The sequence below is a fragment of the Melospiza melodia genome, chromosome 26, assembly GCF_035770615.1.
Source record: "Melospiza melodia melodia isolate bMelMel2 chromosome 26, bMelMel2.pri, whole genome shotgun sequence".
NCBI lineage: Eukaryota > Metazoa > Chordata > Aves > Passeriformes > Passerellidae > Melospiza > Melospiza melodia.
In genome coordinates this window covers 3729526-3757389 of record NC_086219.1, presented here as the reverse complement: position 1 = coordinate 3757389, position 27864 = coordinate 3729526, and the positions used below count along the sequence as shown (strand labels likewise).

Sequence of the window (27864 nt, the reverse complement as noted above, 5' to 3'; positions counted from 1 at the left end):
AAGCTGGCCCCTGTCCCACAAAGGATAGCCAGGCCTGGCTACAGGAACCAGTCCCTGCAAGCCCAGGTGGGAAAAGCGTGGAGTGTAAAAGGAGAAGCCAAAACCCAAATGAGAACAATCCTCCTGATTCTCACTACGGAGCACCGGTGCCACGGTGTGCCATGGCTGGGCTGTGCCAGCTGCCCCTGCTATTTATAAGCCTGGCACTTACACAATTACAGCTCGACAACTTACAATACAGGCCTGGAAATCAGAACACTTTATTTACCCAGCCAAAGCTTTATCGGTGCAGTCGGCTTTCCAATGAGGGCAGTTGTGTTTATGAAGCACTTCCTTGGAGGTGCCTGTCTGCCTTCAGCTGCCCTGAGCAGCATCTCCCTTTGGCAGCACAGGCTGGTGGGAAACACGGAGGTAAATCCTTTGGCAACACTCTCCATCTTCCAGGTCTTGCTGCACTTTTAACCTCATAAAGTCCCGATTCTAATTTGAGGCAGAAAATGCAACTGAAGGGGCAAACAGCTCTGGGTCCTGCCCCAAAGCAGGCACAGGTACCTTGGATTGCCTCTAGCTGGTTTTTACCCACATTTACTGCATGCTCCCCTCCTTGTTCAGTTTTAACTTTGTCATGGTACTTTGCCAGCTGTATTGTGTGTCCTGGAGCCACATCTTTTTTAACAAATTACATTAAATTAAATCATAGGTAAGCTGAGTGGCTTCAGAAGAGCAGAGCACCCCCCTTTTGTGTGCAGAACTAAACCCGGTGCTGCCTGCTTTGCGGTTTCCTTGGCAAGCACACGGCTCTGCTCAGCTCTCCCTGGCTGGAGCAGCAACAGCCCTGTAACATCATCAGAACACAGGGATGATTCTGAATTCGGGGGCAGGAATCACTGACACTGAACTTACAGCATGGTTACAGACCCCTTCCCAGCCAGACTGTCCCCCTGTCACTCTCCCCAGCATATTCCTAAACCCATAATCCCCAAATCCGGGATCCACCAGTGCCAAAAATTCCTGGTGTGGGTTTGCAATTCCCTCCACCAGCACTACTGCCTGCAGCATCACCCCGTGCTTTAAACAAAAGCACGGTTTCCCTTTCATTAAAAACGTTCCCACGGATTAAAGATTTGGAGGCCACAGCAAAGCAAGTTAAACATTTACTTTCTATTAAAACATCTAAATGAGAAGATTAAAACCTGTTTTACATTTAACAGGCAAAGTCAAATCAGCATAGGAGCAGCTTAGTGCGTACTTAGAGCCAAGGCATTCTGATGTGCAGAGGTAATCAATTTACAGAGGGAGGGATTTCCTAAAACTACTCAGAAAGGGGTAAAAAAAATAGCATGCATCCATTTGAACAGATCTTTCCCTTCTGTCCCCATGGCTGCCTCCCGGAGCTGTTTTGCTGCAGCTCCAATCAGCTCGCTCCCACTGACAGCTCTTGCCCCAGATTCCCCCATAAAATATTTTCACAGCTGATTAGTCTATTTAGCACGTTGCACGCTTAAGCTCTTTTGTTTATTTTTCATTTGAGATGGCAGGAAGAGACGATCCAATGGAATGCAGAAGGGGGTTATTGACTGTGTTTAATGGCAACTGTTTGCAGGAGTAGCAGTTAGAGGTCACAGAGGTGACGCAGACACAGCTGACTGCTGCAGGAATTTCTGCTCTAATTTTCTAACATCCAAACAGACTCTGCCTGGTAACAGAAACCACTGAACTACAGCTGGTTTCTGCCAAGGCAGAATTCCCGGGGGAAGCTGAAAGTCTCCCTTTACAGGGCCAAAATCCAAGTCTATTTGTATTCGCCTGCAGCTGATCTAACAGCATTCGGATGCAACAGCAGCTCTGTCCTGCCATGAGGGTGCTGAGGCAAAGCCCCACTGCTGCCAGGCACCTCTTCCACAGTGTGTATTAGCCAAAATTTGGGATCACCCATCCCACCAAAAGCGTTTTTTGGTGTGTAATTTCAGAGGAATGCCAAACCCACAGAGTAACACAAAGGACCATCACTGCTGGACACGGTCCTCCATCCAAACACCTGGGATCCAAACCCAGGTACTGAACCAGCACATGCTGCGATGTCCCCATGGCAAGCAGGGAACCCCACAGAGACTTTCACGTGCATCTCAGAGCCAGGTTTCCAAGTGAGGTGCTCCAATGCAATGAGTAGTTAATTTTATACCCCCTCTCTTCAACAGCTCCAACAGATCAGTTGAATCTGCTGCCACTGAAGGAAGGGATCAGAGCTCCCACACTCCCATAAAACAGAATTAGACTAAATGCCCCCACATGTCCTAGAGGTCATCCCAAAGAGAAGTCTCTTCTTCAGTTATATAATCCTCAGTTTCAAAAGTTTATTTAAGAAATGAAAAGCAGCAGAAGGAAGTGAGGGGCAGAGTGGATGTGTGCAGCCCCCAGGGTGGAGGGTTGTTTACTTTTAAATGATCACACAATTTCAGGGTGAAGCAGCACACAGCTAAAGGGAGAATCATGTGAATGTGCTGCTTAACTGGCCTTGTCAGACAAGTTTTTTGGCATAAGCATGTATTATGCAAAAGGAATAATCCCTTTAACTAAAATATTTGGAAGAGGGTTGCACAGCCAAGAACTAAAGAGAGGTTCTACTCTTATTTCTCATCTGATCACACTGAATAAAATGGTCCAACTTACAAAATATTTTAGGACAGAATTTGGAGCCTGTCTCTACTTGGAAGCAAATGCATTTTGCCACTCGTGCAGACTAAACACACTACATGCAGACAGGAAAGCAGCTGGGTGCTCCAAGGCTCGCTGCAGAGAAGCCACACGGATAATGCCCACAGGGGAAGGGTCCGGCACCAACCCCGAGCAGAAGGGAGGGGAACAGCCCCGGGACGCTCTGCAGCTACCAAACCTGAACCCCGCAGCACCAAGTGTCCGTGCTGCCGCTGCCTTTGCTCGCACTCCCACAGCGGACACGGAGCCCAGGGCTCGGCAGCAGCTGCCGCGGGCACCAGGGGCGGCCTCCCCCGCGCCGCTGCCCGGGCACGGCCCCCGCTCTGCAGAGCCACGGCGCTGGCTGCCCTACAATCGCCGTCTCCTCCAAGCCCTCCTCTTCTTCCCTGCAAACCTGCACATTCAGTGCCTTCGCAGCACCCTCCTGTGGGGATTCCGCGTCCGTACAGACACGGGGGCAGCTGCGAACGGGGCGCGATGGAAGCTCTCCTCTTCCTCCTCCTCCTCCTCCTGCGGCGAGGCGGGCACGGGCAGCTCCGGGGCTCCAGGCCGTGCTGCTGGCACGCCTCACGTCCCCGGTACCGAGCGGGGCTGGATGGGTGAGAGGCGATGCCGAAAGCAGCGGGGCCAGCGGCACAGCCCGGACAGGCCAGGCAGCAGCGGGGGCTGCGGCCAGAGGCGCCCCCGGCACTGCTGCGCTGTGTTTATCTATACTGCTGTGCTTATCTATAACCGGCTCACACACCGAGCAGCGACAGGCAATTACAAAAAAAAGTAAAAATTAACAGATTTCTTTGAAGCAACCCCTGACATATCCAAAGTGCTCCTAAACTCCTTCCCTGGGGTGTGCAATTTCCCCCCACTGCTTAAAAACCGGCTCTCAAAACCAGGAAAACCTTCATTTAGCATCACCTCGTTTGGAACCACTTTTGCATTAACGCTTTTGTTTTCACGGTGATGCTGCATTTTCATTCAGATACTTTAAAGTATTTTTGTCACAAGTTGCAGTGATTTTGCACAACACTTTGCACCTCAATGAAAACCAAACACTGCTCTTATTTTTAAGAGAAAGAAGATTTGAGAAAGTTTATAATAATGTTACTAAACATTTAAGTTTTTTTTTTTTATTGTGTTTTATCTACACTCTTAATGAACAGCATTCAGAGTGGTGCCAAGATACACCAGATATTGCAAGAATGCTGCAAAATTAGACTTGGATAAATATCAAATCTGAATCACTGATTGCCCTCCAGGTTACACAGTAATTTAACATTCTTCAGAACATGTGACTTGCAGAGAGCAAACAAACCAGTTCTCTTGTGCAATGGGCAGTAAGAACATGGATATGGCATCATTCACTTTTGAAGACTCTCACACCAAATTAATTCATCTTAATAGATGATGCTTCTGCAGGAACAAACCAAATTCTTTGCTTCCCAAATGAAGGATTTTCAAACAAGTCTGGCAGATGTGCATTAGGTGAAGCACAGACACACCTCTCTAGTTAAGATGCTCTAAAGCAATGCAAGAGCAAATCGTGGGGGAGATGATAATCCCTCATCTACCTTTTCCTCCACCTAACGAGAGAAGTTCCTTCCATACCCTCATTGCCTGGCAATGAATGATTTCACCTATCAGGAGTTGCACATTGCTCCCATCCCTGGAGCACTCAAGTATCCTGTCATGGAAAAGAACAGGCCAGAGAATCAATCAGACAGAAGCTGTCAGAGAAGAGCATCTAGTCTGGAAAATTCAGGTGCAAAACTGCAATTAAAGACTGCCTTCCCACTGCCAGAAAACCTTTCCAAACCATCATCCCGGACAGGAACTAAAACCTTCTCTTCAAAGTTAAAAATTCATTGCACTCGTCAAACTCTGAGAAAGGAAGAGCTGCTCAGCTACTAAATTCTGCAGACATAACTGAGCCTTGCTCTTCCAGGGCAAAGAAAGGCTGAGGCTGATGGGAAGCAGGTGTATGGAGGCTGGAGGCAAAGGCAGAAAATCCATCCAGCAGAAGCAGGGAAGGCAGGGAATAAGATGTGGCAGAGTTGCAGCAAGGTGAACCAAGCACATGATTTTTGTTGTTACTGTGCCATGAGGTCTGTGACCAGGGAAGGCAGGGATTGCATAGGAGAGGAGACTCTCATCATTACAGGATATATGATGTGACTCATTACTACCAACAAAAACTACAGCACCTTCCCAGCAGCAGAAGGAGCATTTTCTGGATGAAAACACTCCATTTCTACCCTGAAGAATATCAGTTCTTCCTCCACTACCCAGCCCTGCTCAGGGGATAGTAGAGCTATTCCCAGCTACAAAGAAAATGTGTCCTAAATAAACGGAGAAGAGAAAGGCAAATAAAATATTTGATAATAAAGTCTTGAAGCTGTAGGCTTTTACAGGAGGGAAATAATCTCCACAGCTGGAAGGACACCTCTCCTGGCATCAAGGTCAGAACTTCTTAAGGAACAGAGGCCACTAGGCAGCACAGACTGGCCCCAACCCAAGTGGTACCTCGGGAGCAGTTCCCTGGCTGCTGCCTTCTACACGTCCCCAAGAGGAAAAGCAAAGCCACAGCAGAAACCCTGGCTATCAGATCATATGTGGCTCCAACTAGTGAATCAGTAATTCCTCAGCCCACAGCCCTGTAACACACGAGGGTGGAGGGGAAGGAGAAATGAGCAGAGGGATCTGGGTGACAGGGCAGCAGAGCTTCTCACTGGGAACACATCCTGTGACAAGGCACCTCCCAGGCCCCTCGCAAAGAATGGAGAAAAGCAAGTTGTAGTATTTGTTTCATACGTTCATCACAACAGGAACATCAGCCAGATCTAGACTAGGTCCAAGGGATAATCACTGTAATTAGCACTTCGTTCATATAATTACCAGCAGACCCTGTAACATTTTACAATGGAGGTAATTACCCACATTTTACAGCTGAGGAAACAGATACAGCGCAGGTGAGTAACTTAAAAGAAATCATCAGTGAAACTGTGGCACAGCCAGAGGCTGCAATTATCCTTATTCCCAGCCAAGGCTCTCCCCAATAATCCATGCTGAATTCACTTCTGTCTTGTAGGAAGGAATCCAGAGAAAATAAACACAAACTGGAATTTCCAATGTCTAGAAGAGCTGAAAAGCAGACAAGCCAAACCTGAAGGAGAAATAAAAACACATGTTTATCACTGAGCATTTTCTGAGCTGAATGTGCATCTAAGAGCGGGGAACAGGCAGAGGACCCTGCTCTAGCAGACACAAAGCCAATGCAGGGTGTCAAGGGCTACAGTTCTACTTCTGAAGCAGAGGAAAAGCAGAAGCACAGGAGAGGTCAGGGCTGGCTGCACAATGGCGCCAGCTCAACCCCTCAGCCACGAGTCCTTAATGCACGTCGAGAAGTTAGAGATTAAAGCAGGAGCAATAATTAAATTATTTAAGGACTTTGAAAACCAACATACACCCAGAGCAGCAAGCAGGGTGATAAGCCTGAGATACTCAGCCCCACCTAAAGAGAACCTCCCTGCAGAGTGGCTGCCCCAACAGCCAGTGAGGCAGAGCAGCACCCAGGCTCCGCTCTGGAGAGGGGCAATTCCCTTCCCCTCTGAGCACAAGGGCAGTGGGAGCAGCAGGATCCAAGTCTAGAACCCACCAGCCCTGAAACACGAGGAGGGTTAGCTGGCACTTGCTCAGTTTATTGCATAGGGTCAGGTGCTGCATGGAAATCTGGGTTTTCCCAGGCAGTCTTGGGCAGGAGATACAGACCTGTCCTGCACCTCTGGATGAGTTTCAGTGTTAACAGAAAATGGTCGGTTTGTGCTGACCAGTACATCTGATTTTCAAAAGAAGTCATACCAAAGTGAGCAATTTGCTGCTGCTATGTTTTATTAAATAAGCAGCACATGCAGATGACACACAGGTGTCTATTAGGTTGCATAAGGCAGATTAGGTTAATCCAACACCAGCTGCATTACCTGAACTGCAAGACATGCAACGCTCTGAATCCTGTATGTGTGCCAAGGATTTCATTTCAGCCCTTCAGCCTTCTGTTAAGGTTAATACATAAAAGCCTCCAGCAGCAGAAGATATTGCATAGATTTCAAAATTAAGACTTGTTTCAGGAGTGGATGTTGTCAACATTCTGGCTTTGAGTAACAGAAAAACCTTGTAAGCAGGAACAAATCTCTCAATAGAGTATTCTCTCAAAATCTAAACAGACAAATGTTTTGCTTTGCAAACATTTTGCAGCATTTGTGTAGTTCTTTGATTAAGTGTTTGATGAAAACATGTATTTGAGTTACTGCTCAGTGAAAAACAAGCTCATTAAAGTGAATTAAGTTCCATCATCTCTTGCCATCCAAGGGTCAGCTGTTGCTGTTCCTGCTGTATCCAGCAGCACTGCAGCAAAAACCCAGGACAGATTTTACACTGGGGCAAACAGCAGTGCTGATGCTGGCTCAACAAAGCAGCTTTTCTTGCCAATGTTTACTGTGTTTTAAAGAGGAAATGGGGGACAATTCCTATCTCCCCCTTCCCAAAGGCTGGACCTCTCCTCCTTCAGCAGCTCTAGCATCCTGGAAGCCCATGCAATAGCTGAACAGGCATAACCCATATTATTTACACTAATTACTGCAAATAACCATCTGCATCTAACACAATACATGGAAATATCACAACAAAGCATGCATCACTCTGTCATCCCACCACCTTGGGAGCTACACCCAGAGAATGCCATGGGTCAGTGCTTACCTTATGAAAGAAGGCAGGATGGACATGACAAAACATGAAATGAGACACAAAAAAAAAAAAAAAAAAAGAAACAAGACATTCTAACCATCTTTTAAGCTCTGTGTTTTTTATTATTGACTCCAATTCCCAACATCAGACATTTTTATTTCATTTCTTCTTTTTCCCTGCTATTTGTTCTAGCAGGAGGCAGCCAACAGCCAGCCCACTGCACAGGGAAGGAGATTTCCTTCAGCTTCCAGACATTTAAATAAAGGTTTTTAAGAATTGCTGCCCTGGAAAGTCAGGGCATTCACATCTAACTGCTGCCAACATAAAATATGTGTTATGAGGAGAAAAAGAGTCTTCAAGGGGTTTTCTTGGGCAAAGTAAGTATTTTTTCCCACTGAGTTTTAAAAACCCTGTTCTGGAGACTGGAGAAATGGCTCAAGATGGTTTCTGGAGGATTCTTCTTCTCCTCAGGATGACAGGTAGCATTAAAGCCAAGCCAAAGCCAAATCCCAGCTATCCCAGACAGGCTCAGTGAGGAGCCACAGTCTGTGTACCAGAACTGACAACTCCAGGTCTACAGAAACAATTACAGCTAAAATTTGGAACAGGAGGGGAAAGGAAAATCCACCTGAATGCTTCAAGCACTGATGCAGGCTGTGACAGCCCAGCACAGCTCACAGCCACAGGGCCAGAGAAGCTCACACAGGAACACAGAGGTGCTGGGCAGGAATTCTGTGAATACTGGATCTGCCTGTATTTTAGCAGGCAATTCTGCCACACAAGGGCCGTTTAAAAACAGGTGGTTTAAGCACAGAGATCAGTGCTGGAAATACCTTTCTCAGGCAGGGATGCCAATTCAAACCTGTTTCCTGAAGCAGGTTCTCGTGTTGATGGTGCATCCTCACGAGATGAACCAGGTAGAACCTGCTAGGGCTGAATCCCTCAAGACTCACAGAGGACTCAGGGGGAAGGAGACAAGTCAGGCTCAGCCCTGGAGGTCAGCAGGACCCCAGAGAGGGGAGCAGAGCCAAATGCAGTCCTGTTTCCCAGGGAAAGGGTCAGCAGGAGGGTGTTCAGGTGAGCTTCAGGCTCCTCCAGAGGCCAGGCACCAGCAGAGCCCAGTGGCACTACGTGAACAGCTCTCTGCAATTTTAATCTCTAGTCCTAATGAATGATATAAAGTTTTATAAGCATCAACAAGGCTCTGAGAAGACCTAAATCCATTTCAGTGCTCATTTAGCAGCTTCATCTGTGTGCAATTAAAACTTCAGCATTAAATGTTAGAGAATAAAATAATGAGACACTTAAAAAGTAATCTGTACTTCAGTGGGCCGTGCTCAGTGGATTTCATATGATCATTTACCAGATAAAAATAGAATCTGGCCAAAATCTGTCTTATCCACTGCTTCCCTTTCAAGAGGAAAATGGAAAGAGCCAACTAAGCTTTGGGGGCTTTGCCATCCCACGTACACACAACGCTGCTTCCCTAAGCACAGCCGTGCCTAAAGCACAGCTCCAAGCATTGATAACTTCCTTTTGGGCTCCAATGATAACAGAAAAATAAATGCAAATTGAGTTTCAAGTGAGATTTTCATTTTGGTCTGAAGCCTAATCTTTTATTAAAACAGCTATCAGTTTGGAGCTGATGGTTAGGAAAAGTTAACTTCAGGACAGGAAAAAAAAAATTTTAACAGCAAAGAATAGTTCTTATTTGTAAGTGTATCTGAAATGTTCCCAAGGTTAGTTTAAGCTACAAAAGTTGACTAGAGGGGGACACAGATGGGCCATGGACAGGCCACAAGAATGGGTTTTACTGAACAAAACAACTGCAGAAAAAATGTGAACTAAAAGCAAAGATGTACATAAATATCAAAATAGATAGAGTGGGAAAACACAGATCAAAAGAAGTATTATACAGGCAACATACACACAGTTAAACTTAAAAGAAGCAAAAACCAACGAAAAATACATATTTTATTAACAACTGAAATAATGTTTATTCAAGAAAAGGCAACATTGGGCATCCTCATAGAAAAGAAAAAAGACATCTGGGGAGGTCAAAGAACGCTACAGTTTAAAATGATGAAATGTTACAGCTTACACACCAAAATTAAAAATGAAATGAAATTAAAAAAATGAAATGGTTACCAAAGTAATGCAGGTCAAGGGATCAAAGGTGAAGGGTCACACACTATTAAAAAGAAATCCAAAAGGGCGTCTGCATCAAGATCTCTGCAAAACAAAGGAGCTTCAGTGAGTAAAACTAGAACCTTCTATGGAAGCACATCAAAGCTCTGCACTCCACACCCAGCCCAAGCAGCACACTGAGCTGCTCTCCTGTGCCGGCGGCTGCTGCCCCTCCTGCAGCCACACTGGGCAGCTCCTGTCTCCAGCCACTTGGGCTTGTTATTGTAAACCTCCCTGCAGACAGGCTCCTTAAAGCTTTCCCGTTTCCACGCTGCAGCACTGGTTCCTCGTTTCACAAACTGCTCTCAGCACCGAGGGCACGAGGCTGTGCAGCCCCAGCATCAGCTGCAGGTCCTGCATTGGCACTGACCCCACCTGAGCCAGGGAGGCTCTGCTTAGGTCAGAACACTCAACACAACTGTTGGATGGCTGCTTTTCAGAGAAAGCTTGACATGCTTTTTCAACAGTTTTCTCTATTCACTGTAACTGTGGAAATCTGGTAATTATTGACACACACGCACGCTGAACCCCTCACATTGTAACGTATTGCTTTAACACTCCAATAAAAAAGTAATTCAAATGTGGTTTCCAAGACAAAGGCCTCTCCTCCTGGAATTTCAATTACACAGAAGCTATAAAACAACCTTTGGTACCCATTTCCAAGCAAGATGCAGTCAATTATCTATACTAAATTTATGCAGGGAACGTAATATTTACATCAGATAACTTTTGGAGAAAGACAACCACCAAGGGCATTTCATTCCTCTTCATTCCAGCCTCCCCCTGCCTGGCAAGGCATTAAGTTTTGGGAGACTCTTATCTGGACTAAACCAGCCCTGTGCTTGAAGCCAAGGAAAAACCTCCCTGCACAAAACCCTGCCTTTGTAAGGCAAAGAAGCCCTCAGTGTCAGAGAATCACCCACTGAGAGACTGCCTGGATGTTTTCCCAAAAATGTGTCATGTTTCCATGTCATTCCTGCTTTATGTGTGTCACCGTCAGGAACCTGCTGGAGAATGCAAGAAGGTCCTTATTCCCCTCAGCAACCATGTCTGGCAAACCCTCCTGCTTGCTGACCTTAAAACTCAGTTCCTGCCATTATTTCCAGCATTTATCAATTCCAGTTTCTGTGAGCCAAACCAGTAAAGTCACGTTTCTGCTGTGCTGGGCTGCCTCCTCTCCCCACAGCTCACACTGCAGATGTGCCAGACAACCTGGATATCAAAGAAAGCACTTTGGGAACCCAGCAACTCTGCAATAACAGCACGGACACAGACTTGCAGTGACTCATCAGATAATTAACTCTGAAGGCATCAACATGAGTTGTGTGACCAGGAAGACCCCAGGAGGAGCTCAGGAATGTCAGAGGTACATGACAGGGACATGCCTGCAGGACCACAACTTCTCAGGTAACAGAAAGTTTGCAAAGATGAGTTTTAGGCAACTCCAGGAACATTTTAGCTCTGTGACAACAATGGGGAGGCACAAACCCAAGGTGGGACACAGGGTTCTCCAGTGCCTGGCCCAGTCCATGGCTGTGTGCTGCAAACAGCTCCCAGCTCCTGCTGTCTGTCAACAACAGGGCACAGACACCAGGGACAAAAGAATGAGCACAGAGAATTGGGTTTTCTTCCCCCCACTGCAGTAGATTATGCCCTCTCCTGCTGTCCCTAGGACACTGTTCCCCACAAAGACCACTGCTTATTTCCCTCTTTTCCTTAGGCAGTGCCCCAGCAGAAGAAAACCTTTGCTTTCATTTGCATTAGCTTTTCCTTCATATCTAGTTTTTCTTTCTAATCTAAATTCTTTGATTTTTCTCTTCCAAATGAAACAGCCACCCTTAGAAGCAGCAAACCTGAGACCAAGATGACAGGATTTCAATCCCCTACAAAATATAATCTTCTCAATTCCCATTCATTTGCCAAGTAAACCAATTCCTGTGTACATGCCAGGCGCTGGGAGAGAGACTGTTTCTAAATTGACTTTGTTGTACCATTTTCCTTGCATAACACGGAAGTACACCTTGTGTAACACCAGTGAGTATTTACTCAGTGCTGGGCAAGCCAGAATCAGAGACACACAATGCAGTGGTACCTACCACTACTGCTCCTGCAGAAAACAGGTAAATACTAACTCAATTATCCACGTGCCTGACTCCTTCATTACCAGTAACTCCAAATTTTTATTCCCCACACACCAGATTCCCCTTTTGCTTTTGCCACTACATTTCAGGATAATAATGTACAGTTAACAAGGATGAGCCACAACAGATGACAGGTTAGGAAAAGCACAACTGGAGGAAATAATACTCCACCTTATTTTCCCACAAGACAAAGGATTTGGAGCCACTGTACAGCCACTGTCCAGGTATCTGGACACACATTTGTTGCTGTACTATGGTCATCTACAACACCCACTCTATGGAGGAATCTGGAAGTATCAAACAGCAAAAAGCTCTAATACCACTGACCAATACTCAGAGGTACTGTGACAGGTACTAACGACAGCCAGGTGGTTAAATACCATCAATATTTTATACTTTGTGTGCAATATGCTAAAACTAATATGAAGTTGTTTTTTTTCTTTAGGCTGTCGTTGAGTGTAAAAAAGTTAATTCATTAATTTAATTTATTCAAAAGAGTTTAACTTGGAGATTAAAAAAAAGTAACAGGGGCAGTGAATTACTCCAAACCCTCCATCTGTTTGGTCTGCTTTACAGGATTCACTCCAATTCCACCACTCTGACAGACTAACTGCCCAGCATTACAAGATCACTCTTTTTCACTGACCCTAATATGAACCAAAGGGAAGGGAAAGAAGCCAGGTTTTCCTAAGAGGAAGATGAGGATCTGTGTTTGAGCATGAACAGGTATTACTGCCCTTGTTCAAAACCACCTGGATTGGTGATTTGGTAGGTAACCTTCTAATATTGCTCCATCCTCAGCCTGCTCACAGCAGTCACTAGGGCTGTAAACACAACTGAGGAACCACAAACACAACGCCAGCAACACATTCCTGCTTTGCACATTTAAGTAAAGCCCAGGATTTCATTAATTTCACAAAACAAACCCCCAATTAAGTGCTTGTGTTGGAGAAATTGCCGTCTCACTCACCGATCAGCCTCCGAGCCCAGCCACGGGCGCAGCGGGAGCCGCCCCCACACGCCAGACAGCCCCAGTCAGGTGCACCAACACTCGCACTGCTCTGCTCACACTGCTAACACTGCTTCCCTTGCCTTTCACTTGCTGGGCTTTTCTTCTTCAAAGCAACTGGGGTTCCTCATGTTCCTGCTGGTGGCCAAGAGGAGGGGCAGGCTCTGGAGGAGCAGTCCCACGGGCTGGCAGCGCAGGCACCCAGCTCACTGGTGACAAAGCCAGGCGGGACAGATCTGTCTGAGGCACAGCACCTCACACACCACCAGCACTGAAATAAAGGGTGAGAAGCAGCACTGGCACTCTGCATTTTATGGATGCTCTCTAGCTGCTTCAGCACTCGGCAAACACTTTGCTCCCAACAAGGTATCACCTGCCATTCCCAAACCCTTGTAATGTGCCTCAGTCCCCAGCTCAGCACCACTCCAAGGGGCAGAAGGAGCTGTTAAGTGGGAGCACACACAAGCTGGTCTTCAACCACTTCCCTTCTGCTCCTCCAGTGGGGGATCATCAGGTGGAACAGAAACCAACAGCATTTCTAGTAACAGCATTTGCCATTACCATCGGAGTATTTTATACTGAGAGCACGTGGGCAGCAGGCAATTAGTCTAAATTCAATATTCTTATTGCTTTGGAGAAACCCCAGAGCTGACACACACTGTGAGGATGTCTCAGCCCTGGGAGTGCTCCTAAGCAGGCACAGGGCTCTCCCAACAGCTGCCAGCAGCCTCTGGCTTTGGGAACCCTGAGCTCCAGCTGAACACATCTGAATGAATTGATGTAAAGCATTTTAAAAAGTATGCTGGACTTGAGAGTCCAGAGGGAGCTGTACTGAACACTGCTCCTTATCCACCAAGTTTTGCCACCTTGAGGGGACACTGTGACCTAGACCAACAACCCTTCCCTGCTCCAGCTGGGCTGGTAACAGAAACTGGTCCCATATACTTGCTCAACACCACATATTTGTAACATAAGGAATGGGCTGGAACAGGCAGTGCAGAGTTACAATACACCACACCTTAAAACAAGGAGGTTTTTTAAGTTTTCTAATATAAGAGTCGATTCTAAAAGACACTTAAAAACATTAAAAGGGAGAAAAAAAAAGAAAAAAAAAAAAGCAGTAGTAACCCTGCTGCTGGGTCTGCAGCAGAGCAGGGCTCTCTGTACAAACGTGGGGTGACAGGAGCCGTGCGGTGACCAGCTGCCCGCCACTCAGCCGAGGGGAGCTGCAGGAGCAGGCAGTAGAGATTTCATTGCTTTCACCTCCTCCCTGCCAGCATTTCAGAGCATCACAGCCAGCCCCAAGGCTCCAGACTCGCTCTCCCTATCAGTCTGGGTCCCTCACGTCCCTCAGGCAGTTCTCCAAAGCTTCAAGATCTTCTCTGTGCTTTAGAGAAAAGATGGCAAATAACTCGTTGTCAAGTGAAAAGGAGAATGTCACTGTCATGCGAGCAAAGCAAGGACGCCGGAGCACATCGAGATGTCAGTGAACACGCAACTCGGGCCCCCAGGCAGCAGAGGCTGAGGGTTTCCTCCTATGCTAAATAATGCTCAAATACAGTTTCATAATTGCATTATTTGAATACTCTCCCAAGCAGTATCTGAGCCTAGTGACTGCAAAATGTGGATGCTGGCTGACTCCAGAGAGCAGGGCAGTTCTGCCATGCCCCTCCAGACAAGCCTAAGCACATGGAGCAATTGCCGCTGGCTTTTTCTACCATGAAAGTCCTGGGCTTCTCCCAACAGACTGTAAATAGAGAATCCTATTGGAACCAAAGCCCACGATAGCATTTTACATTTCCAATGTTTAACTTTTCCTTCTCTCTCGCACCGTGTCATTAAGTGTTTACAAGGATGATTAATGACTGCGGCTGCCAACTGTTAACGAACGGCATCTCTGCCCAGAGCTGCAATCGGTGTCTGGCAGGCTGTGCACAGACAAGGTTACTCCAACATCCTTGAGCCCCAGCACCCCGGGAAGCTCCCACTTCCCAGACAGAAAGCAGCGGGATGCATCTCCTGCAGACAACACATCTTGCTGCCCAAAGTGAGTAACAGTAATGAGGCACCAGCTTCACCGCCTCTGTCAGGGGACACACCAGCTCAGCTGGGGCACCTGGAGGGTGGCTCTGTGCCCTTCTTTGAGAACCCAGCCCTGCTCCCATGGAAGGGAGCCGAGATCCAGAGCTCCCAAAATTCTCACTCGAGGCACACTGAGCCAGAACCCTTTGCTCCATCCACTCTGGATCTGCATTTCACAAACCCTAAAATGGTTCAGAGTGAACAACAACTAAGCCCTTAGAGTGAGGAACTCCCTCACAAGAACCAAGCACTGCAGAAGTTTCTCGCTACTAACTCATTTGTCTTAATGTGAGAAATAATATGAGAGCCCCATCTCTATCCTCTCCCAGAGCTAGAGAAATAAGCACAATGCACCTTTACAGGCATTTCAAAAATGTAAATCTGTAATTAAATTGCTAGGCTAAACTTAAGATTTTCTATCTCTGGTAAAAAAAAATTGAATTAGACGGAACACTTCCTTCAGTAGGAAATATAAAACCGCTATAAACTTGATTTAAGACAAGATGACATCTTGGTATGGAAATGTATTTCCATCAAACATTTCAGTTGCAAATGCATGATCCAATGGAAAGCACCTCAATAACATGTTTGAACCATTTTTAAGCGCTCCATTTCTCTTGCTGCTCATCACGTGATTTTACTACATATAAAGTCATCCACAGCCCACCCAGCTCTCAGAGGACAGTTTCTCCCTCCCAACTACCCAATCCTGACTAACATCCAACCATCATTCTCAAGCTGCAGACCTAAGTGCTCAGAAAAAGCTATCTGCTGTGTTCCCATGGTGATGCTGTACCCTGGCTGCTCCCTGACCTCTGCACCAGCAGCACCGAGGAACCGATGGAGCCCAGGCCCAGGGACTGCACAGGCTCATCCTGCTGCCCACCACCCCCACAGCTGGAACACCTCTGTGCTGGGCTTCAGGGCCACCAGAGACAGGCAAGAGCCGTGGTCAAGGCTCCTTGAACCATCCCCATGCAAAGGAGCACAAAGGGAACGTTTAGGAGTTGGGTCGTGGCTTTGGAATTAGGGGGTTTGGCCCCCATCACCCTGGGGATGAATCCAACACCAATGTCTGCTGCTCTCACACTCTGCAGCTTGTGGAGAGACTCCTGTGACTGCCCAACACACACCATTTGAGGGAGGACAGCACTGTCACACACATTCAGATCTGTGAGTTGTTTAGGCATTTTATTTCTTTTCCACCTTTTACTAAACCTCCCTGTCCAGGAGACACCTCACACACAGGACAGGGATTCTGAGATCAGTACAAAAATTCTGGAAGTACCACTGTATAAAATACAACTTTTTCTTCTCTGATTTACACCTTCTGTCTTCACTAGCACAGGCAGAACACCTGTGTACTCAGATGAAAAAATGTATTCCCGCAGGAATGCCTCGGGAATGTAGTCCAACATTATTATTCAATTATACCCTAAGAAAATTTCAAGTTTTGTAACAGTGCACAGAATTAAACTTTCAGATTGGGGGTGGGGAAGGCAGTAAAATCTGGAAGCTCAGCTCCTTCCTCCCCCATAATTAACACAAATTTCCAAGACTTCATCTAAGCATAAGACTCTGGCTTTTTCTATTTTTCCCCCCCCGCTCTGAGCTGAGCTAATGGGGCCAAAAAATCTCTGGCCACAAGAAAAGTTCTTTCATTTAAATCATGCAACAGGGATACTGCACCACACCACAAAGGCTGGCAGAGCCAGCACAAGCTACAACCCATGGACAGATCCAGCTCCACATCCCCATGGCATAACAGCCTCACTGAGAGATTTGTGAAGAGGGGATACAAATGAGAGAGAGGAATCTGACATTCAGTAAGATCCACAGGGGTTGAGTCTGTTTTTATGTCCCAGTTGATGACCTGTGTCTATCAGGAAATAATCTAATCCATCCAGAATTACAGCACCAGACAATCCCACCAGCAATACACTGCTCACTCCTCGCTCCCCAAAACACTGACACAGCCCTTAGGACAACAGCCACACTCCCAAATTCTCCTCCTAACCTAATACACCACACCAAGCACCTGCACATTCCTGCTTTTGCTCATGAATAGCAAAACAGTTTTTAGCTGCATAATGAACTTTACCATATCCTGTACTCATAGGAAGCTCCACACATCAATCCTGCACAAAGTTCTGCTCTGGGGACAGCAGCAACATTAAAGTGACTAAACCCCACCCCAAGCAGCTCTTTCCAGTAAGAGGGAAGAGCATCATTCTGTCACAAACCTGTGCAGAGCTTGCTTGCCCCCAGCTGTGTTTGTCCAAACATCATCTGCCACAGCCACTGGAATTGCCACTGCTCCATGCCCTGTCCCCATTAATATAAACACTAACACAGAATAAACAGCAACCCACATTTTCTATGATTTACATTTCAAATGACCCAAGACAAAAACATCTACACAAAAAAGCCAAGGCCAGCAACTGCTCCAAAGACCCAATTCATTCTATCACAGTACTGGGTATGTTAAAAATAAATACCTGATTGTAACTTCCAGACACCAAAAGGAAGAGGGGTAAGGACTCCAATTTTGAAAAATACACACAGTCACTGCTCTGTGATTGATTCCACACTCAGCAAACACACACAGAGAAGTGAGCTGTGTTTGATCCTGCACTCAGCTGCCACTTGCAGGTGCTAAAATCACCAGCACAGGTTCTGTTAACAAGTTTACATCTACAAACGAGGGATCAGAGGAACAGGACCAGTCAGCTCTCAACAAGCAGACACTAACTGGAGTTTTATAGTCATTTCTCCAAGTGGATTTCCTCTATTATTAAGTGGCAAAGCTACACTAAGACAGAGCTACTAAAACCTAAAACTACACACTGTGGGTATTGCCATGGGACATTCAGCATTGCTGCACAGCAGGAATAAAGCCTAGGGATTATAGAGCTACCTGGGTTGTTCTTTAACTTCACCTTGCCCACAGAATTTAAAATACTTTTTAATTTAAATTACGCCAACCATAATGCAGTAACAGGTGATCTGTGAACCAGAATATACTCAAGAGCAACTGGATTCCAGTAAAAAAAATCCAGTTTTATCTTTTCCTTATTCTTAATGAGATTACTCAGACAGAGGTAAACTGGTTATTTCCCAGGACCCTGTGTGGCAGGAAAGAACACACACCACTTTTTTCCTCAGAAGTCTTCATGCACAGGAAAGTAACACTTTATTCATCATGGTACAAACACACCTATCTAATTATAAACCATTTTGAAACAGGTCATTTATGTGATGTGAAATTTGACTCTGAGACAAGTAACACACATGAGCAATAGACTCCTAGAAGTCTAAAACAGAAGTCCACTTCCACATTTGCCTTCAAGTCTCACTTAAAGCTTACTTTCAGTATGTATTCAACTTATTATTTATGGAAGAGGTTCCAGAGCCAGGGAATTCATATCCTGTAACTTGCATGGCATGCTCTCACAAAACAATCCATAAGCATTAAGTAAGCTGGTACATTTAAGAATGAGTAAGAGGTTTAACTACCTCGTTAGTGTTCCAGCGGTGCCTCTCCTTCGGTAAACTTGAACATTTTGGTAGACATTCAAGCAGCTTCTTCGGTAAAAAGATTTTTACATGACTGCCATTGCTGTTCCCATGATCATCTAGAAAAAAAGAGGAGACACATGATGTACACACAGGAGAATGGGTGGTTGCAACCACGAGACTCAAGCAACAAGACTTGGAAACCCCTCAGTTCCCCTGCCCAAAAAGAAAAATTTGCCATGGCAATAAAGACAAATAACAGCTTTCTGTTGAAACTGCAACTTTATTTCAGAAATATAAACACAGTTTAATTCTTTCCAGTTGCAAAGTTTTAGAAGAACTTCAATGGATTTGGACAAAAGGAGCCTGTGTGTGCTTACCTGTGCCTATTTCATCTCATTATTTCCCTCAGTGGCAAATTTTACAAGCAACAGCAACAAAACACTGTAGAAGCTGTGACCACAGCGGCACGACCTGCCAGGGAAGTCATAAATGAAGTTCACACTTGACAGGATTTGCAAGTAAATAAGCACAGAGCCCCAGCACCTGCTATAATTTTGTCAAGCTGCAGCAGAAATGCAACTAAAGGTCTATTAGTTCATTTAAAACTAAAACACACCATACCTGATCAAAGCCAGGTTACTTCTATTTCCATTCACAACTCAGAAAGTAAATGCAGCTCCTTAACATGAGAGTGAGGAAGAGGGATGGAATTTTCCTATCTCACCATGCCCAAGGGTCTCAAAAGAGTCTCAAAAGCAGAAATACTAAATAATACAAAATTATTGGGGTTTATTGCTAAATATGTAGAAGGTGCATCAATTCCTCTTAAAAGACCTAAGGCCCAAAAAGCTCTGCAATCCCACACCAGCAGCACCTTGAAGGTGTCTATCATCCTCTAATACCACCAAAACAATCAAAGCACCCATGAAATGCACATGTTTATCAAACAAATCAGTCCCCACAGGAAAGGGAACTGGAGCAGCAGCACAAGAGAGAGACCAGCCAAAGAATACAAAACTTTATCAGTTCTCCCTCCAAACACACCATATCTCTGTCATCTTCCACCAGCCTCATGCATCCCATGACAGATCCTGGACAGTGCTACACAAACACTACAGTTACTCACTTGGCATTTTACCCTACAGAATTAATTTATAGTCATTTCCCACTTGAAAATGTACAGAAAAAGGATATTAACTTCATTTTACACATCTAATCATTTTATATCATAAAACACATGCCAGCACTATGACAAAACTCCTCTGCAATTCCACCCAACACAGACATTCCCTGTGACCTGCAGTGAACCCGACAGAGCCTGGCCCACAATCATTCTTAGAAATTACTCAGGAATTGCAGAGACTTCACACCAGCAGCCAGACATCCCTGGTATTCTTAAAGCTTGATTAGACTCTTGGATGTGTCAAGTTCAACAATATACAATGCTGTTAAATCAACTGCTCGTGCAAGCCCAGCAGATGAGTTTACAAGATAAGCAGCGATGTGTATGATAAACGTGAGCTGCTCTGTAATTTATGAGTCCTGCACGCTCCCTGAGTTACTGGGAACTTTACTGTGAGCCTGTGCTGGACTAAATCAACAGGGCTGCCACTTCCCAACTTCTTCCTGGGCAAGGAGCAGCCAGGCAGGATTGATCTCTGCTGGACTGCTAAAGAAATCAGGGAGAGGGTGCTTTCCACTATGCCATTCCAGGATTTTCATTTGGATACTGAGTATTGTTGAGCATGAATCTGACGCCTTAAGTTTTAGCTTTCATATTATCCAGATTCTCTACTGCATAATATATAACTCTGGACTCCATATAAAGTGTTAGCAGGTTCTTCTCACAGGTTATTTAGATAAAACAATCCTTTTCCAGCCCCAGAACCAAGGACAATGTTGTAGCTTCAGGGCCAAAAAGTACAACCAACAGCAAATTGAGGAGAGCAATCTGGGAGGATGGGACTGCATAACCTGAAACTGTAATCAGACAATTAATCCCAATATGTAAATGGACCAAAAGTTACAAAAGTGTGAGAACTTGTGACCCGGGGTCCACCTTGGGTGCAGCCTCAGTCAGGCTCTTGTACTGCCCAAGGTGTATCCTTGGAAGGCATTTTAATAAATCTACTTTATTCCTTTAACACTGTCTAGCCTCTGTTCTAGGCAGCCTCACAAGGTATCAACTCCACAGGGCTTTTTGGGCACATCCTTTCCCTTCCCCAGCCAATGTCACCACTATTTCCCTGCACTTGGGCCACTCAAAGCCTCACAGACACCCAAGCTGTGATAGCTGGGGTTATCCACAAAAACACAGCTTGCCTGTGGCAAAGAGCAGAGCCAGGCAAGGCCTGCCATGCCAGCAGCTCCCAGCCATCTCCAGATCCACCTCCCAATGCAGCCAATACTCACTTCCCACTCCCTGCATTCATTTTACACCATTTCCATTTCTCATTCAAAACACTGCATTGCTCTACATTCAATTCATTAAGGCACAAAGTATTTTACAGCACACATTATTGCTTTTATCAGCCAAACTACATCCCAGTTACATCTCATCAGCTTATTTTCCATGGGCACATTTTAATTGACATTAATTGTATTACTTCCCCTTACCTCCATATCAGTCAAGCCCTCTATCACTCATTCCATTATTTTGCAGGGCTGGCAGACCTCTAATTATTCAGCTCGTTTTATTAACTTTCTTCCATTGTCATCAATTATCAGTATTATTAATCCAGAAAGTGCCTATGGATAATAGAGCCCTTTAAAATGTTTTGGTAGAAGTTGTCAGAACTTGCTGACGCTAAACCTTCCAACTCCTGTTGTTAGCATCTCCCACCTTCTGTTATTACAGCAATGGAAGGTCATTCTCACCATCCTGTAACACGACTACATCTCACGGATGCCTCCCTTTTCTGCATTTAGCAATGGCATTTCCTCAGTCCAAAAAAATCCCCTAAGTGAAAAACAACTGCCTCCTGCCTCGATCCAACCAGGTTTTCATTATGGACTCCTCAAGCCATGTGGTCAGAATAAGACACAACCGTCACACTGTGGGATGCAAATCATAAATCCAGTGACCTCTAAACCAGGTCTGACCTTTTTCATCCTTGGAAAAGGATGAAATAAACCAACCAGCTGAGAGTGAAGAACCCCAAATATATACACACATTTGCCTTCAAACTTGCTTCTCAGCCCTCTGGAATCACCAATGTATTCCTCCAGGGAGGAAAGTCCAGGGAAGCTGGGAACAGGAGAGGAGAAGAGGATTACTCACCCAGTAACACTGAGGGTACTGGTGGAACAAGAGCTCCCATTCTTCCAAATGAACCATCATGGTTTCCTGCTCCTGTTCCCCACAAATAACACCAGGACATTTTTAGGGAGGTGGAGCAACACTCCTCACCCAATGCTATCTCTTGCTTGAATCAAAGCTGCCATTGCTGGTGCAGCTGATGAGCCCATCCACCACCATGGGGCCTCACTGAAGGCAGGAACAGAGGAACAAGGGTCCACACTGCTCTGCAGCCCTGCTCATCCAGCAGCACAGACTCCTCCATTTATCACCAACTAAAATTTCCTCAGTTGCTAAAAACAGGAGCTGCAACATCCCAGCACTGATTTGGTTTTACTGAGCAAATCCAGATTTTTACTTGAACTTTCTCCTCATTTATTTTTGCCACGGGTGCGACTAACAACACCAAGATCTGCAAATCCATCCAGTGTCAATAAAAAATGTCTGTGCAAGCAGAGCCACACTGGCATGGGGAGGATTTGCCAGTAAAGCTCTATCAACATGGGGGTTTTTAGTGCAGAGCTGGCCACAGCTCAAAAATGTTTCCCAAGGCAGGCACAGCCACAGCTGAGAACTCAAGTAAGGAAGCTACAGACTAAAATATAGCAGCCTACAATGTGTCCTGTTATAATTCAGGATGAAAATGCAAAATTTAAGTTCCATTAGCAATCTTCAAGATTACTTATTAGCAAACCAGAAACTCGTGTAGAATTAAGAAAGTGTAAGTATTATAAAGTTCATGGAAAGTTCCACATTAATTATACCACATAAACCCTTCGTCGTTTTATGGGTTTCTTCATGCTCCTTGCACTTTATCCTCCCAAGGGATGCACCACGGGCCATAAAACTTTGAAGTGCACAACAGCAAATCACACAGAGTCTCTGCTCTACCCCCACTCTCCAAACAACCCCTTACCCCCTTTTCTTTTTCTTTAACTGGTTCTTAAATCTTTGGTGATCCTGGAAGTGAATTTAGACCTGCAGCCCCATTAACTACTACAGTTTGCCTATAAAACATGTAATTAGAAAATAAAGAAATGCCAAAAGGATGTTCATCAGCTGGTGATCTGCAGACAGGTCTATTCTGGAAATAAATAACACAAGTAAGCCATAAACTCATAAACACAAGTTTTATAAAGCCATTATTATGAAATAATAACTTAGGGCTGGTCATCTCCTTAACTACCTCCAGAGAGGGAAGAGGTGTTTAAACATTACAAATGGGAACTTTAGTACAAAATAAACTACTAAAATCTCAATATCATGCTTATTTGGGAAAGGGGCAACAATCCAGCTGATCCCACCACCACTGACCAACCACTGAGGTGGCAGAGTTTCAGCCCTACAGTGCAAAAGTGGCACCACAAAAACACAGTGCACAGAGGCCACCACAGTCACTCAGTCACTTACTGACCTCCAGACAAATCCAACAAACTCCATCTGGAAGAAATAAATGCAAGGAATGACTCCAGATCCAAACAGCTGCAGGACTGCCATGCTATTTCTCACAGCTAAACTTCAATCCTGGCATCTTCCATCCATAAACAAGCAGCAACAGAAGCAAACCCAACAGCTCTTGGTCTGTTTGCTAGAAATATTTGTATCATTACAGTAGTAAATCTCTTGGCAACAAAAGCAGATTTCTAAATATCAATCAAGGGTGGCTAAGAGAAGATAACCAGGTCCAGCTCTGCAGTGCTGCTGTCTCAGCAGGGCTCTGCTGGATGCCAGCACTCGGTCACACACTGGCTGAGCAAATGCATTCCCAGGCCACCAGCAGGGGATGCAGCCCAGGGCTGAGGGGAGGACCAAGGAAAGATTAAGCAGTTCAGACAAAGGTAAAAATATACAAAAGGAGCAAAAAGGCCAACACAAACCAGCATGTGTATGGCCATGACTGCTGCCTGCATGGAGTAAGTGAGGAAGGAAAAACCCAGAAATTATGAGGAGGGAATCACAGGAATGGTGGCAGTATGAAAGATGAACAACAAAACAACTTTCCTCTAGAAGTTACTGAATCTAGCCTTAGTGCCTTGGAATATTTGTGATAAATACTTTGTTGCTATGACAAACTCTACAAACAATTCTAAAACCATAAGAAACACAAATATAGCTAAAGCTACTGTTGTGCATCAGTGGCCCAGTTCTCCCCACCAGTAACGTGCTACACCAAAGTCCCTCTGTCCTTTTCACACAGCATAAAGTTTCTTGACATTTTATAACTAAATTCAGCGTGAACACCAGTGCAAATGGTGCCTTTTGGGGAAGGGTTGAGAGCCAAATTTTCCCTAATGAAGGCCCACACACTGGCTGAGGGCTGGGTGACACCATCACCCACAATCACAATCATTTCTTGTGCTATACGCTGTGCCCTGTGCAACCTTTCTGAGTCTACTTTCCCCCACCAGCAAACCAAGCTCCTTTTTCCCTCTCCCACCTAGGCAGGCTCCAAGCACTTGCTAATGGAGCAAGAGAATTCCTTTACAGTCAGAAGGTGCATACAAGGACCTACTCTAAAAGTAAACTTTGGGAGTGTTCAAGCAGTGTAGTTGCTTCAGCCTCTCCTTGCAGCTCCTCATGCTCACGCCTGATTTTCACCACTTTGCTGCTAAATCTGACAAGTGCACCAGAATGATGAAACCATTGCTCACCACCACCACCAACTTTGGTTGAGACATGTCATCAATTCCTTCACCCCTTGGTTTTCACTAAAATTGCATCATCAAATTCAATGGCAATGAAGCCAAGGAGGAGTGGATATTACTGGCCAGGTCTAACAAAAAAATCAACCATCTTTTTATTCAGTTTCCAATACTACAGCTGCTCTCAACAACACAACACATTTCCCTCAAGTCTTCAAATATTGGCTAAGGCCAGGGCAGTCGCTTACTCTGACCCTACATGCTGACAGCCACCAGCAATAGATATTTTCACTTTGTATTTTCGTACCACAAAGAGTTTGAATTTGGAAACCCACCTGGAGAGCTGGCTGGAAAAACCCAGCCCCCTGAACCAAAGTGTGTAATGTGAACAGAAGGACAGTGAGCACTCCATGTCCCATGAGGACAGTCTGCTGTCATTCACCCAGTGCCATGACTGCACACAGAGGCAATAGGGTGGGTGCCATACCCCAAAGGGCTGCTGTACCCCAAAGGCACCAGCACCCCCAGAAAAGCCTGGCTTTACAAACCCACGGGGTTTATTTAACACAGCAATAACACAACACAGGGCTGCCAGGAGCCAAGGAAGGTGAAAACAGGAAACAAAGCGAGGGGAGAAAACTACAAAGCAAAAACTCAGCAAGGTGTGGAAGCGGAAGCCCAGGAACACCGAAGCTGCAGGAAGTTGCTGGAAGCACTGCATTCCAATTAACCAGCCCGGGATTCCACAAGCACTGCACCCAGCCTTGTTTCACTCCCTGGAAATGTTTGGGTTTGTTGGTTGGGGTTTTTTTCCTTTCAGAACATGGGGCTTACTGAAGCAGAGACAGAGGGACACTGACAAATAAAGGTCACATTCCAGCTCCCTCTTTCTGAAAGCTGTCTGGACAGAGGGAGGATAGCTACTGCCCCTTCCTCCAACAACATCTACCAATATAAGGAGGTCTTTATAAGAGCCATTTAAGACCACTAGTAATGTAAGGTCAGCACTGACCTTAAACTTAAATTTAAAGGTATCCATTTCAACCGTACTTCTACATCATTATTTCACTACATCACCTACTGATACAGAAAATGAAATCTGAGTTAATACATCTCCAGGAAGGTTTCCTACATATGTAGCTTTAAAACTGACAAAAATAAACAAAAAAACCTTTAAGCCAAAGTAATTGTGAAAATCATTAACAAGAAGAGATGCAGAACTAAATTTAAAAATCAGAGTTTTAAACAAGCTCTGAGCCTTACATCGGGAATAACACGATTGTAGTACCAAAAGTACGCAAAAAAACGACCTCGCAAATATACAGTTCCTCCTGTTTGGAAAAAGGGAATGAAGCCCACTCCCTGAACCTGTCCTGCTGGCTGACAGCCCATGAAGAGGGTCTAGAAACTTCACCAGGAGACAGTTTGCTTGCAATTCTGACAACAGAAATTTTGGTAAAATCCCAACGCTGAGATTCAGCAAAAATCCTGGGGCAAGGAGTGGACTGAGCCGAGCGTCAAATGCTGCCTCCTCCCCGCTACAGTCAGATCCTGCAGCACACAACCCCAGCACGACCTGAGTTCAGGTTTAAGTAATAAAACCTCAGGTAACACTTTTGCAAAGGAAGTATTTTGCTGTTTAACAACCAAATCCGGAATGTTTTGTTTTCAAAAGGGTATTGTTCCCCACATAGTCCCCCCAAAGCCACTAACATCTGAGGTTCCACATCTCTTCAGTCAGCCCAGCCACCAGTACCCTCAGCTCAGGAGCTGCTGGGAGAAACACCATCTCCTTCTGCCATCCCACCTATGACCCTGCCTCAACTGACAGAAAACTCAACAACTGCACGGAACCGAACTCGGCGCATAACAAAATTCCGGGCCCCACGCAAAACACACGGGCACTACTCTCTACAAAGCTCTCCTGGCTGTGAGAACACAAAATTAAAAGGTTGCCTGTGTACATTCTTCCCCTTTTGAACTTTAAATAAGAAAAAGGAAGCTTTTAAAAGGACACCCCCCCTTAGCACCCCCGGATCAAGTTGAGAGCTATCAGAGCTGCCAAGATGGCACCGCCAAGGGTCAGTCCTCCCGGCTCAGCTCAGATGTACAGAACACAGCAGGAACTACAAAACCCACAAACCCTCTGCTGCAGGACGGCAAGAGCCGCTCGGTCACTCTACCAGCCTCATCCTGCCCGAGGAAACCAGAAGAGATGAAACTCACCCGAGTTCTCCAAGCCGTGGAACTCTCTCCTGCAGCCAAGGGACAGCGGCGCCAGCCTCATTCCAAACCTCAACAACTCCCGCCGGGGATCTCCGGCTGCTCCCGGAGCACCAGGAGCCCCGAGGGCAGCTCGGCAGGGAGCTCCAGAGCCCGGCAGGTCCGCAGAGCCGTGTGCTGCTGCTGCTCAGAGGCTCCTCGCTGCTGCAGGGGGGATGGAGCAGGCGGCTCCCCAACGGAAGCAGCGCCGGCCCGCGAGCTGCCATTTACATCCGCTTTTAACTCATTGAAGTAACTCAAATCTAAAGCAAGTTGTGTTCTCTCCTCCAGCACCTGCACTACTGGTGAAACGCTCTGCTTGAATCATGCCTTAAAAGCATTCCCATTTAAGTTTCTGACAGGTGGAGTTTAGGTTTAAGGAATGAATGGTTTATATGTCGTCTCCTTGAAAATCCACCGCAAAAGTAGGTCAGCGGGGGAGCAGCTCTGTGACTTCGTACGAGAACACCCCGGGCGCCGGTGCCGAGCCGGGGTTTGCTCCGTTGCCACCTCCGCGATGCTCGGCACGGGCACGGAGCAGAGACAGCGGAGACACCGGACGGCAGCGCCGGGCACAGCGGGCGCCTCGCTGGCAGCTCCTGCACTGCCCTGCTCCAAAGAGCCAACACGGCTGCCCAGCACAGACACACCTCACCCGCCGCCCCCCGAAACCATTTACCGAGACCAAACAGGACAAAAGTTGCGGTAAATAATAAGCGGAAAGGACAAGTTACCTTCCCAGCCAGCGAGCACTGACCTGCCTTGTCCGTAGAGCCGCAGCCTCACAGGGCTGAGCACACTGAAACCTGCGCTTCACACAGGAAAAATCCATCGCACCTTGGCACAGGAAACCCGAAAAGTGAATCGAACCCGAGTGTGCTTTAGTGGCAATACTGTCACCCCCAAGAGAACGAAAACGTCACAATGTGAGCCAGGAGTCCAGGTGAACGCTCGCTGTTCTCGCTCACACCCCTGTTAGCCAGGTGGCATTTCACTACTTGTGCGCAGTTAATCATGTACTTCAACGCAAGTGAGAAAAGAATGAAGCCCGACGTTTCCCAGACCAAAGCAAAGATCAAATTAATGGATTTGAGAGCATCAAAGAGATCAGTAAAAGATGAAGCCAAGAACACTCAAAATCACCTCTACTACTTAAATTTTAGATTTCTGCAGAGCCTTTGAATTTCACGGCGCAATCAAAACTCAAACCTATGCCCAGGGGGCTCTACAGCCACCAAGAAACAATCCAAAAATCATATTCCCAGAGCAATCTGA

At 45.9% G+C, this 27864-nt stretch overlaps 1 protein-coding gene across 6 annotated transcripts in view; it reads right to left on the bottom strand.

Annotated features, from left to right (window-relative positions):
• The window catches only part of CAMTA1 (calmodulin binding transcription activator 1), a 245427-nt gene that overhangs the window by 203197 nt on the left and 14366 nt on the right, over window positions 1–27864 (bottom strand). For all 6 annotated transcript variants that reach the window (XM_063177088.1, XM_063177089.1, XM_063177093.1 and 3 more), the window contains one exon: window positions 18385–18503. In XM_063177088.1, coding sequence (XP_063033158.1) covers window positions 18385–18503 — 119 coding nt within the window. The remainder of the gene's footprint in view (window positions 1–18384; window positions 18504–27864) is intronic.